The 13066-nt window shown below is 32.2% G+C and overlaps 5 protein-coding genes and 1 non-coding gene across 6 annotated transcripts; 4 read left to right on the plus strand and 2 right to left on the minus strand.

The window, feature by feature from the left end:
* Positions 1 to 426: 426 nt before the first annotated feature.
* NAEGRDRAFT_63377 (uncharacterized protein) lies at positions 427 to 840 on the plus strand (the record flags this gene model as incomplete). Its single annotated transcript, XM_002681341.1, has 1 exon — positions 427 to 840. The coding sequence occupies one exon, from the start codon at positions 427 to 429 to the stop codon at positions 838 to 840; it is 414 nt and encodes a 137-aa protein (XP_002681387.1).
* A 241-nt stretch (positions 841 to 1081) lies between these two features.
* NAEGRDRAFT_46398 (uncharacterized protein) lies at positions 1082 to 2465 on the plus strand (the record flags this gene model as incomplete). Its single annotated transcript, XM_002681342.1, has 2 exons — positions 1082 to 2119; positions 2169 to 2465. 2 exons carry the CDS (start codon positions 1082 to 1084, stop codon positions 2463 to 2465), a joined length of 1335 nt encoding a protein of 444 aa, XP_002681388.1.
* A 3743-nt stretch (positions 2466 to 6208) lies between these two features.
* Positions 6209 to 8148, plus strand: NAEGRDRAFT_78414 (uncharacterized protein). The gene has a single exon (XM_002681343.1). It carries the CDS (start codon positions 6231 to 6233, stop codon positions 8121 to 8123), a length of 1893 nt encoding a protein of 630 aa, XP_002681389.1. The 5' UTR covers positions 6209 to 6230; the 3' UTR covers positions 8124 to 8148.
* Positions 8149 to 9169: 1021 nt separating this feature from the next.
* NAEGRDRAFT_t89 lies at positions 9170 to 9242 on the minus strand. The gene has a single exon. It is a non-coding gene; the product is annotated as a tRNA-Ile (tRNA).
* A 380-nt stretch (positions 9243 to 9622) lies between these two features.
* On the plus strand, positions 9623 to 10609 carry NAEGRDRAFT_46400 (uncharacterized protein; the record flags this gene model as incomplete). The annotated part of the gene is made up of 1 exon (XM_002681344.1): positions 9623 to 10609. The coding sequence occupies one exon, from the start codon at positions 9623 to 9625 to the stop codon at positions 10607 to 10609; it is 987 nt and encodes a 328-aa protein (XP_002681390.1).
* Positions 10610 to 11252: 643 nt separating this feature from the next.
* NAEGRDRAFT_37891 (mitochondrial elongation factor Tu) lies at positions 11253 to 12677 on the minus strand. The gene has a single exon (XM_002681478.1). It carries the CDS (start codon positions 12648 to 12650, stop codon positions 11307 to 11309), a length of 1344 nt encoding a protein of 447 aa, XP_002681524.1. The 5' UTR covers positions 12651 to 12677; the 3' UTR covers positions 11253 to 11306.
* Positions 12678 to 13066: the final 389 nt, after the last annotated feature.

Here is a 13066-nt window from a genome sequence, read left to right on the forward strand (position 1 = left end):
ACTGGGCATTAATTGTTATCCGATTTCTTCATGTCATTTGTGACCGTACTAATCATCTTAAAGCAACTCTTTTCAATCAAATTTGATGCCTTGCATTGATTGTCGTCGATAAATTGGCAAAGTTCATTTGTAAACTGAAATCCATTTGAAAATTTGTAAAAGGTGAACTCTTCTCAACACAAATTGTTCCCAATCTATGCATAATCAAAAAAGAACTCAATATTACGTAGCTGATCCTTATATATCACTGGAACAACTGTTCTTTGTTCTTGTGTGAATTATGGAATCAAAAATTCAAAACTTTATTTCTTGATATAATAATTTAAAAATGTAGGTACATGAGATAAAGTGATTCTCTCTGAGATGAATCGAATAACATCATATTGATGAATAATACAATTTCCAGTAAATACAGAATATTAAAAAATGAAAAATGAAAAACTCAAATCGTCATCGGATCAACAAGTTTTTAATTTATCAAAAATTGATTTAAATAACAAGGAATTGATTAAAGCTCTGGAGAGATTACCAACTACAGAACAATTCATGACAAATGTAAAGCAAAATAATATTGAATTTATAATTCCGGATTTGAGAAGTATTCATAATGTGGTGAAGGAATTATTGCCCAAACCAAACAAGGGATTGTGGGAACCACAGTTTAATTTGGATCCATTCATATTGTCCTATATGGCTTTGTTATATCAGAATAGGGATAAGAAGAATCAACAAGAAAAGGATCAACAATCTGGTAAACAAGAAGAAGGAAACAATGTAGAGGCTAAGCCTTCGGAGGACAAGAAGGAAGATACTACACCACAGAGAATTTCAAAGTTGTAGAATAATAGGCTTTTAGGAACTATTCTACAATTTGAAACAAGAATAGCATTGGTGTAATTAATTACATCAATTAATTGGAAGAGAAATTAGGTTGCATCAGAATATTTAACTGTTCGAAAAACTAGAATATCATGAGAGTGCTCCAATAATATTAGTGCAAATTCACATCAAATAATCATCACGATTATTTAATTGTTTAATAACAAATTCACTTTATATTATTTATTAAATAAATAAAAAAATGTCATCAGAAACAAAAGTTGTATCGGATACATCAGTGCCACTCTATCAGGTCGATGATACCAATAAATTGCAATGCTCTACACCAACATCATCAACTATTCACTTGTTCACCAAGTCAATATTAACATCAAATAAGCAACAAATAATTGGTGATTTAAATAGTGAAAGTACTACTCAACAACATCCTATTGAACCTGGTAATATTCATTGTAGTAGATTAGCTTCCGATTTAAATCAAGCCTCCACAGTATACTTTATTAACAAATCTAAATTATTCAAAATTAAATATGAATTACCTAGTAGTGAAGTAAATGTATGGAAACCAACCAAGAATGCTAAATTACCTTATCCTTTACTTATTTCCGATATTGATGTTACTAAAATTTATCAATCCACATTAGATGTTAATTTCCAAGGTATTGAAATCGATAAGAATAGAATTGGTTTAACTGATGATATGGGAAATATTTATATTTTAAATAACACATTTTCTACTAGTAATAATGAGGAAGATGATGAGGAAACTGATAACAGTTCAAAGAAGAGAAAAGTTGACGAAAAGAGTACTATTCAATGTGTTTACAATAATATTGATACAATTAAATATCATGTTAAAGGTCACACTTCACTTAAATTCCATCCAACTAATGAAGCTGTTATTATTAAGAGTACTTTTGAAACTAAGAACGTTTCTATTTTTGATATCAATAACCAAAAGAGCATATTTTCTGTTAACACAATGCAAAATCCAACCAAATTGCATACCTTTGAAATTCCACAATCAAATAATACATTATTAGCAATTGGAGAATATAACAATGTTTCAATTTGGGATTTCAGAACAAACAAACCAGTTAATAGACTGACTAGAACTAGAGGAATTGTTTATGATATGGATATTACAACCAATGTTAAATGTGGTAAAAATAATTCTAATGCCTTATTGGGTGTTATTGGAAGTGACAGAACTGTCTACATGTATGACACTATGAAATGGTCTCCAATTCACAAGTGGCAAAATTGTTTGAAATATGCTGTAAGTAGACAATCTTTTGAAAGATTCTTTAATCAATGTATTATTATAGCCATCTTACTTATCCTTCTCAAATATTAATAAGGAATTGTGCTACGTTGCTGGTTTTGATAATAGTGAATTCAAATGTGGTAATTTCGTTGATCAAAAACAACAAAGAAAGGGTAGAGGTCATGGTCTCTATGCTGACAATAGATGGATTGGTATGACTAAACCGAATGCGCAAGATACTATCGTTGGTATTAGTATGAATGGTTCTTTATATGTTATTGAACATCCACACCGAATGGCTCCAAACTTGAATGATTTAGTTCCTTCTACAGAAGCTCAAGATGTCATGGACGAATAAATCAAACTATTTATTTCTATCAATCCAGCTTTTTCATTGATAAGTGGTTAAGCAATTCCTCAAAATACCTGGAAAGTTTTGAACACAACAAAGTTTCCGATAGTTCTTTTTCTTTGATAAAGCTCATCAATCTTTCAATTGTATCCAATGTATTGGTTATGTAAAAACCTATATCGTCAAAATAGTTCTCATGTGTTTCAAAGTTAGCATAAATTATCTCAAAATCTTCTAAATTAGAAAATAAATTAAAGATTTGTTTATATAATTCGCATGAATCACATCGGGTTTCCTTTTGCATTGTGTAGGCTTGCATCGTATGCAATATGAATAATTGTGCAATGTTATGAAAATCACTCGTTTAAGCAATAGTGTTTTGTCTTTGAAATCCTCTGCTAGCATTTTTCTATTATTAACAAGCACACAATTCCACCAATATTCAAATTTGGTGTTGCAGAGCAAACTGAACAACCAGAATTATGAAGTGTAAGCCAGTAATAATATATTGGAGTGAATACACAATATCATCTGTTGAAAGGCAATTTCATTAGACAGGGTGAGCTTGGGGTCATGCAAAGACTTTCCAATTCAGAAGAAAGTTGATATTACTATTTATTTGTTTTGGTCTTCTATTTAAAATAATACATTGCAACTACCAAGAAAAACATACTAAGTAAGGTTACTTGTAATCTGTTATTTCCATCCACAATTGCTTCTAATAACTTATCATTGCTTTCTAATAACTTATCATTGCTTTCTAATAACTTATCATTGCTTTCTAACAACTTGGCATTGCTTTCTAACAATTTGGCATTGCCTTCTTCCATAGTTTCTTTAAGGCTTTGGATTTGGGCTCTAACTGAGTGGTTGGATGATCCTCCTGATGAACTGCTTGTGTAGCCTTCCATTTTTTTAAATTAAATATTATTTAAAAATAGAGAAACGCTCAAAACTTACCTTCTTCTTAAACACAATAAACGATGAGGAGTTGTAATGAAAAACTTACATCTTCCGAAAACATATCACCATTAGCGTGAAATGCATCAAGGTGAGAAGAGGAGCCCATTGTTGCAGAAGTACTATCACTTCCAGTAGATGATGTATTTTGGTTGTTTTTTGTTGTTTTGTTGGGGAAGGTTGTTCCTCAATAACTCACATTTAAGCAAAAAAATTCCACATCTAATGAAACACATGATGAAGCATGGATGTTCCAACGACGCTATTGAGCAACTTTACAAAATCCACATCCAATTAAAACATGTTGTTTGTCTTCCTTACAATCGCTGCGAGATCCCTTAATATAACGCATCTGGTATCCTCACTGTTTTCACTTATCAAAAACGATTTTACAAGTCATCCACATAATCAAGGCAATACAGCCAACCTTAAAGACTCGGGAGGAATGGTAGCATAAATAATACTGCTAATACAAAGAAATGCTCAATGATCCTATCATTGTGTAATGACACAAAAATATGAAACGCAAGACTTAAACCCAACATATTTAGCTATAGCTTCCTTTTAGTGCTTTAGAAACGCGGTTTGGACATTCTCGCTTTCATAGGTTTCTTAAGGACAAAACATTAAGCTGACACCTTGACAAGACTTCTCTTTCTTGATGGTATTTTTTTTGGACTTTCTTTTAAATATTAATTTTTACAATAAATATTTGTATCCTTAATATCCTTGACAGGAGCCAAAGGGCAAATATTTTGAGATGATAAATTGCCATGCCATTAAATATTATTTAACTTCGAGCTTAAGGATTGTAGTTGTTATCTGTGCATAATAGGAGACCGAACACTGCTATTATTTTGATTTGAAGAATTATTAATATTAAAAAAAACCTCATCAGCTGATTGGAAAAAACCAATATTCTTTCTCATTAATAAGAATACTCACTCAAAAAATTCAAAGGGGAAACGATGTCATAAGAGTTATTTTTAGTTTTTAAACTTTGTTCATATTAAATACTCGGTGAAAACAAAAGGAAGAAAAGTAAGGCAAGCTAAATTACTGAATGTGAGTATTACATATCTTAGAGTTTTACCAAGTGTCGTTTTCCAAATTCTACCAAGTTTTACACCCACTCTTCTAAAATTTGATTAAAGACTCAGGGAAAACGATTCAAGTGATGGATTATGGTATTTGTGAAACGTACCCTAACTTCCGATAAAAGTGAGCCAATTCTATTGAAGGAAAGATAAGATACACTTGAGTTTGATTCATGAGAAGCTTTTAAGAAGGTTGATGAGGTAAATGAAACTAGTTTTGTTTCCAACGCACACTATTTTAGCCCACTCACCAAAAGGTTGGTAATTTCACCGAAACTATGGTTTTCACTACAAACTATTTTTAAGGCAGAAATGTTATCTCTAAAGATTAGAAGAATATCTATATTTATTCACTTTTTTGGCCTTCTATTTAAAATAATACATTGTAATCACCAAGGAAAACATACTAAGTAAGGCTGCTAGTACTCTGTTATTCCCATCCTTAATTGCTTCTAATAACTTATCATTGCTTTCTAACAACTTGGCATTGCCTTCTAACAACTTAGTATTGCCTTCTTCCATAGTTTCTTTAAGGCTTTGGATTTGGGCTCTAACTGAGTGGTTGGATGATCCTCCTGATGAACTGCTTGCACTGTCTACCATTTTTTATTAACTATTGTTTAAAAATAGAGAAATGCTCAAAACTAACCTCGTGGTCTAGTCCACGCACCTTAAATTGTAATGTAGGCTTAATTATTCAGTAATATTAGGTTCATCCATTGAAATATAATATTGAATGCAGTGACAAACCATTTGTTTCGCACACATAATTTGCTAATTAACCTGAACAGAAACCCATATCTTAATCTATTATTTGAATACCTGAAATTTGCTCCGTTGTGATAGAAAACAATTCAACTGATCCCTTATAGTTTCAATTTTAAATAAATCATTAACGATTTTTTAGTAAGAAAGGTTAGAACAAAAATTGGAAGAATATATTTATTCAGTTTGTTGGTTTGGCCTTCTATTTGAAAAAATACATTGCAACCACCAAGGAAAACATACTAAGGAAGGTTACTTGTAATCTGTTATTTCCTTCCACAATTGCTTCTAATAACTTATCATTGCTTTCTAGCAACTTAGTATTGCCTTCTTTCATAGTTTCTTTAAGGCTTTGGATTTGGGTTCTAACTGAGTGGTTGGATGATCTTCTTGATGAACTGCTTGTGTAGCCTTCCATTTTTTATTTTAAATTGCTGTTCGTGATGTTCAGCTTGTAACTTTACAACTTATTTTGCCAAATACTTACAAGTAATATCGGAGTTAGAGAAGCTCAATCTTAACACTGTTTTAATACAATTAGTAATGAAGGAGCCAAATACTTTGAAATGAAACAATTTACAAAACTTTATATCTCCAATGATATTCCTTAATTGAACCAATTCTTTACAAGTGGATGATGTAAATCAATTTAATTAATACTTTATTGTAAACTAACACCACTAACCTTTTGTTAAATTTCCTCTCTATTTGGTTCGACAGTATCAACTTTTCGGACCTCAATCACTGACACAAATCGAAACTCTACTGCACACAACTAAATTATCCGCTCGAATGTTATTGATAGCAAGAAAAAAAAACTTTTCACATGAAAACCCTATTGTCGTTAGCAGGCAGACTAACAAGTCTCACCATGCTGTTATTCTTATATTGTTTACTTGTTGCTTTAAACAATTCGACAGTAGAAGCATCCATTGATCCACTCTATAAAATGTCAACATTTATTGGTGGTGGCACATCACCCATTACAAATGGCATACTCACTACAAATGCTACACTCTCTAGACCTAGTGGTTTAGCTTTATACAGAGGAGAAGTCTATCTAGTAGATTCTGCAAGAATTCTAAAAGTTAACAATCATAACAATTCCCTTACTATTATTGCTGATGTAAATGCAATGTTGAATAATCCATTTGGTATTTGTTTGAATGATGAAGGTGAAATTTTTATTGTTGAGCGAGCTTCACATGTGGTTCGTAAAATTTTGACAAATGGTACAATTATTGTATTTGCTGGAATTGTTAATCAACAAGGTTATTCTGGGGATGGTGGTTTGGCTGTAAATGCAGCTCTTAATTGGCCATATGATGTAGCATGTGATTTAAAGACTGGTGATGTTTACATTTCAGATAATGAGAATCAACTTATTCGAAAGGTGTTCAAAAATGGAACTATTACAACAATTGCTGGATCTAGATCTGGAGGCACAACACAAGATGGATCTTTAGCCACCCAAACTGTAATTAATCGACCAATGATGATGTCTCTGAGTTCGAATGGTAATCTCTACTTTACTTCAAATATTTGTACAATTCGAAAGATCAGTACGAATCAAACTATTTCAACAGTTGCTGGCGATGGTCAAAATAATAATTATCGTAAAAATGACATTCTAGCTACATTAGTAACTCTGGATGTACCATTTGGAGTCGATGAAGGTCCATTTGGTGAATTGTACATTGCAGAAACTTACCTTAGTGCTATTCGAAAGGTTTCTCCAAATGGAATAATTTCAAAAATTGCTGGAACTTTCCAATCAGGAGTTTCACTGAATACCGTTTTAGATGCTTCCAAAGCTCAAATAACCGATCCATATGATGTCATAGTTGATCCTTCTACTGGAATAGTTTACTTTTCCGAATATTCATCAGATGTTAAACGAGTTGCTAAATTGGAGCCATACTGTACATTTCCTTTTGAATTAATTAATGGAACATGTACTTACTCATGTTATGGAATTGGATATGATGATGCAAGAGTTTGTGCTGGGCATGGAATTTGCCTTTCGAATAATACATGTCAATGTGAATCAGGATGGAAAGGTAATAATCAATGTTCCTTACCTTCATGTGAATTATTGAATAATTGTACTGGAAATGGAATGTGTATTTCAAATAATACTTGTGAATGTAATTCCAAATGGAAACATATTGATTGTTCCATTAGTATTTGTATTCCATATTTGAATTTAAATAGTCAATTACAATGTTCTCAAGATTTAAATAGTCAATTATTAACATTTAATGAATTACAATCAAATATTAATTTAAATCCAATTAATTTAAATGAAAATCAACAAATTACTTTTATTTTAGGTAATAATTTTACAAATAATTTGGAAAATTCAAAATATTTTATTAGTTCATCAATTTCTCAATCAAATTTACAATTTTATTCAAATGTTACAAATTTAGTTTTACAAAATTCAAATTCTACATTCATTCAACTCCAATTATCAAATTCAATTCAATTCCATTTCAAAAATATCGACATTGAACTGTCATCTTTCAATTATACATGTTTAAGATATGACTATTTGTTAAATAGATGGACAAATGAATCAATTTCTACAATAATAGATTTATCCGTGAATGAAATTACATGTTCAACTAATTATTTATCTACATCAATTGTTATTCAGAGATATAGAATTATTGAAGTAGTTCCATCAAAGTCAAATGTCATCCCAAAGGTATCGAATAGTAATGGTGGAACTGTTGTTAATCCAAAAGAATCTAATAGAGGAATTATTAGTCATGCAATTAGACTTGTCGGTTCAACAACTTTGACTGTTGTAATAATGATGATATTTAACATTTTGTAAATAAATCGAGCAAGGATTGTATAATACCTCGACTTCTTGTGATGATCACCTTGAGATTACAACTCACGTTTGGAAACCAAATTGTTACAAAATCACGTTTCAGATTTCATTTAAATTCAACAATAGCATTCTACCTAACATTCAAAACACAATTAAAAAATGGCCTTTAGAAGTTTCATTTCCACATCCTCTATTACATTATTATCACTTGGAAGTTTGTATACTAGTGTGAATACAAGTGAAGCCCTAAATGCAACTAGAAAGTATTTAGAGACAACTGAAAAAGTTGCCACAACTCAAAATACCATGTTTGATAAAACAGTCAATGCATTACAAGAGGTTGAACAGTTAAAGAACATCCAATCTGAATTGGTGAAAAAACTTAGCATGGAGTCAACTCAACTTCTTTCATTAGAAGAAGAACTTGCTTCATTAAAAACTCAAAGAATAGTTGATGTTTTAGCCCCTTGTTTGATTGCAGGAGGTACTATGTGGGCAATCTATTTCATTTATAAATATTTCAGCAAGTCAAAGAAATCAAACTCTGAAGAGGAAAGAAATATGCCAAAAATACTTTTGACATTCTACATTGAGAAGGATCATTTCTCTGATTCATTGGAAGAAAAAATTACAACTCGTTTAGAGGCAGTTCAACATTATGGATTCCAATTCAAAAGAACATTTTCTTCACAAGGTTCTCACTTTACAATCGTTAGTAGTGAAAAACAAGTTATTGAAGATTCTAGAATTTTACTAACAATTGGAATGAAGGAAGAAGAAGGTTCAAATGAAGTAGCAGTTAGAAAGGATACTTCTGGAGATGTTCACTTCGATACGAGAGTTGTGAATAAGTTGATAAGCAAATTGCAAATTTAACCAAATAACAAATTGTTCAATGATTCAAAATTTTGGAAGTTTCTTGTAATCATTTCGTTATCTTATTGAATAGTCTACCACAATGAATAAACCATAAGAGAAAAAGTTACTTCTTTACATTGCTTTTTTTCAAATTGTTTGGAGTGATGTAAAAAGCAAAGTAAAAGAATTGCTGACGGACGGGATCGAACCGGCGACCAATGGCTTATTAGACCAACGCTCTACCGACTGAGCTACGCCAGCTTAAATTCATTGTGAAATTTCTTAATAATTCACTTATACAATAATTAGCTAATCGAAATCGTTCAAGATATTTTCAGAATAAATCTTTAGGAATAATCTTTGGGTTGTGCGGTACTGATACTTCATTGAACAGAACATTTGGCACATCTTTTAAATTTAGGAAGAGATGTTACAGATTCGTGTGATGATTTTGCAAGTTGTGTTGGTTGTGAGTAATCCATCATGAGGGTTGTGTCCTCAGCCACTAATTGCTCTGCAGCACCATCTTGGTCTTGAATTGATTGATAGAGTGGAGAATGCATGTTTAGTGTTTGTTTTTTGCTGATGGTGTTTTTCAAAATTGATTTTCACACAGGTTCAAGTTGAAATAAATATTCGAAATGGAAGGTAATTCGAATAGTGGAGTATTGATTTCCAGAAGAAAGTTGAAAAAATCCTTCATTAACAAGCTTAAAACTAAAATTAAATTCCATTCAATATTGAAAAAAATGAGTCATTCCTATAGCGAAATTGAAGAACTAGGCAATTTGCCATCCGAGCAATACCAAACCGAATCATTCAGAAAATTAATTAATCAGTTTCTTGAATTGTTACAAAAACATCCTAATCTTTCACCTTTTCAGGTACCTGCATATTTTGATAAACAATTCTTTTGTTGTTTGTGGTTGGAACTGAATAAAGTACTTACTCCAGAACATCAATACAATGTCTCTCGATCGAGAATGAAGAGGAAAGACATGATTGAAATGAGTGCTAAACATAGAGAAGTGGTTATGGAAGAAATGAGGAAACTTGTGAAAAAATTGGAATGTGAGGAATATGTATGTTCTCATACGGTGAAGGAAGTGGAATCGAGTGGAATTCGTGGAATGGTGGATTTTGGAGTGAAGTTTGATGGAAAGATTGTCAAGATTGGAACTGCTTTTGTAATTAATCCAAATTTTGAGGAGGGAAAATCATTGATTACTGTTATTAGTATGCAAAAGGGATGCTATCCATTCTTGCCCCCTTATGAATTTAAACCCCATTCAATTATATCATATCCATGGAACTTGATGAGAAGAAGTACAGAATCACAGAAGGAAATTGAGGAAAAGATGGAAAATTTCTCCAGTGTTATACCAGATCAGTCAGATGTTGGATATCTCGATACTTTCATAAAGAATAATTCCAAGAAACGTTCGATTGAAGATTTGGATGGAAGTAAACTGGTAGAAATGAACAGAAAGCTACTGAAACTGTCAAAGGATTTAAAAACAGAAAATGAAGAGTTGAAAGAATCTAAAAAAGCTCTAGAGAAAGAAAATTTAAAGCAAAAGAATTTACTCCTCGCTCTAAGGGCCATGATGGATGCGTCTAGTCTGTAATTTTAATAGATAAACCAGTTCTCCCCTAATTAATCTAGATTCCACAAGCTCTCAATTTTCTCAAACTCAAAAAAAGGATTACAAAATCTTTAAAAAAAATGAATCAAAACCTCTTCAGCTCGGAATTACTTTCCCTCCTCAACAATACAAACTCAACGTTTAGCGATGAAGTATCTTTGGGTAGTAATTTAAATAATAATACAAAAAATGCAATAAATATTGATGATGAAGAAGAGGAGATCGGATTTCAAGACTCGGCAGAAAAGGAATTTATTAATAATATTCCACAATTAGGATTATATTTCGAACCAAAGGAAAAGATTTCAAATAATTCATCAATACCCAATGATTTCCTTCAATATAATTTTATTAGAGTTCCTCCCATTATTTCGGAAGAGGAAAGGAAATCGTCTCTGTCAATGATTTGTGATGGAGAAATTATTAAAATTTCAAAGCCACAAGATGAAAAATCATCGGCAGATATTGAATTGCATAGTATGGAAAGAATGAAAAATAATTTATATGATAATTTTGGAGTGGAAAATAATCAGCGAGCTAGACTTGTATCATATCAAGAACAAAAATTGTAAAAATAATTGAATGAATTAATTTTGGAATTTACAAAAATATTTCAAGTGTAAAATTTAGAATTTTTAACAGTTAGCCTTAATATTTATTAAATTTTTTAATTATTTATTTACTTCTTGTTTGGTTGTTGATCTTCATAGACCTTAGTGACGATACCGGCACCAATGGTGAGACCGCCTTCTCTGACAGCAAAGCTCAAACCTTCAATAATAGCAACGTGGTTAATCAAAGAAACGTTGATCTTCTTCTTGTCACCTGGCATAGCCATACACTTTTCACCTTCAGCGATATCCTTACCTTCTTCTGGGTAGATCTTCATCTTACCAGTAACGTCGGCAGTTCTGAAGAAGAATTGTGGTGAGAAACCATCAACGAAAGCAGTACGTCTACCACCTTCTTCAGCAGTCAAAACGTAAATGTCAGCATCGAACTTTTGACGTGGCTTCAACAAACCAGGCTTACAGATAACTTGACCTCTCTTAATTTGCTTCTTATCAATACCTCTCAACAAGATACCCAAATTGTCACCAGCTTGACCTCTATCAACCAACTTGTGGAACATTTCAATACCAGTAACAGATGACTTGAGAGCAGTTGGAGCAAAACCAACAACTTCAACTTCAGCACCTAATTTGAGTTGACCTTGATCGACCTTACCAGTGGCAACAGTACCTCTACCTGAGATAGTGAAAACACCTTCAACAGGCATCAAGAATGGCTTGTTAATATCTCTTTCTGGTTCTGGAATATCCTTATCAACAGCATCCATCAACTTTTGAATTGCTTGAGTACCGATTTCAGAGCTGTCTCCTTCCAAACCCTTCAATGCAGAACCTCTGATAATACTAATGTTATCACCATCAAATCCGTATTGTTTAACAGTATCTCTAATTTCTTCTTCAACCATTTCAATCATTTCAGCATCAGGAACCAAGTCGACCTTGTTCAAAAAGACGACAATATGCTTGATACCGACTTGTTTACACAACAACAAATGTTCTCTAGTTTGGAGCATAGGACCATCGTCAGCGGAAATGACAAGGATGGAACCGTCCATTTGAGCAGCACCAGTAATCATGTTTTTAATGTAGTCAGCGTGTCCAGGACAGTCAATGTGGGCATAATGTCTAGTAGCGGTAGCATATTCAATGTGTGAAGTAGAAATGGTAATACCTCTTTGTTTTTCTTCTGGAGCTTTATCAATTTGATCGTAGGCCAAAAAGCTGTTAGCCTTTGGATCCAATTCATTCAAATATTTAGTAATAGCAGCAGTGAGTGTGGTTTTACCGTGGTCAACGTGACCGATAGTACCAATGTTGATGTGTGGCTTGCTTCTGTCGAACTTTTCCTTAGCAGCAAATCTAACTTGGTTAGTGTTCATCATTTTAGAACCACTCACCAAGACATTGGTCTTGAGTTGTTGTTTGATAATGTTTCTAGATGAAGAGAACATGGTTGGAGCAAGAAGAAATATTTTTTTTGAGGTCGTTTTTTAAATTTCAATCATTTTGTGTGTTGGTGTGTTGACTTCAAACTTTTGCCGCTCGTTTTTTAAATCGCTAATTGAAAATACTAGTTGTTTGTAAATTGAAGCAAATGGTGTATGTGTCGGAATCATGTTGTGTGTTGTTGGATAACAATGAGTAATTATATTGCTTGATGATATATTATTTGGATAACAAATTATTTTTCTATTGGGTTTTTTTGGAGGAGTTTTATGTTTCTCCTTTTTGGGAACCTCTAAGTCTTAAGACTTAAACAATCCAAAAAAATCATTGTTGAATAGTCATCCTATGAGTTAAATAATAACTTATTCTGAATGGCCACCTTCCTTACTTTACACAATTTCTTTGCACAGACAGTTAACTG

The sequence above is a fragment of the Naegleria gruberi genome (genome assembly GCF_000004985.1).
Source record: "Naegleria gruberi genomic scaffold NAEGRscaffold_6, whole genome shotgun sequence".
NCBI lineage: Eukaryota > Heterolobosea > Eutetramitea > Acrasida > Naegleriidae > Naegleria > Naegleria gruberi.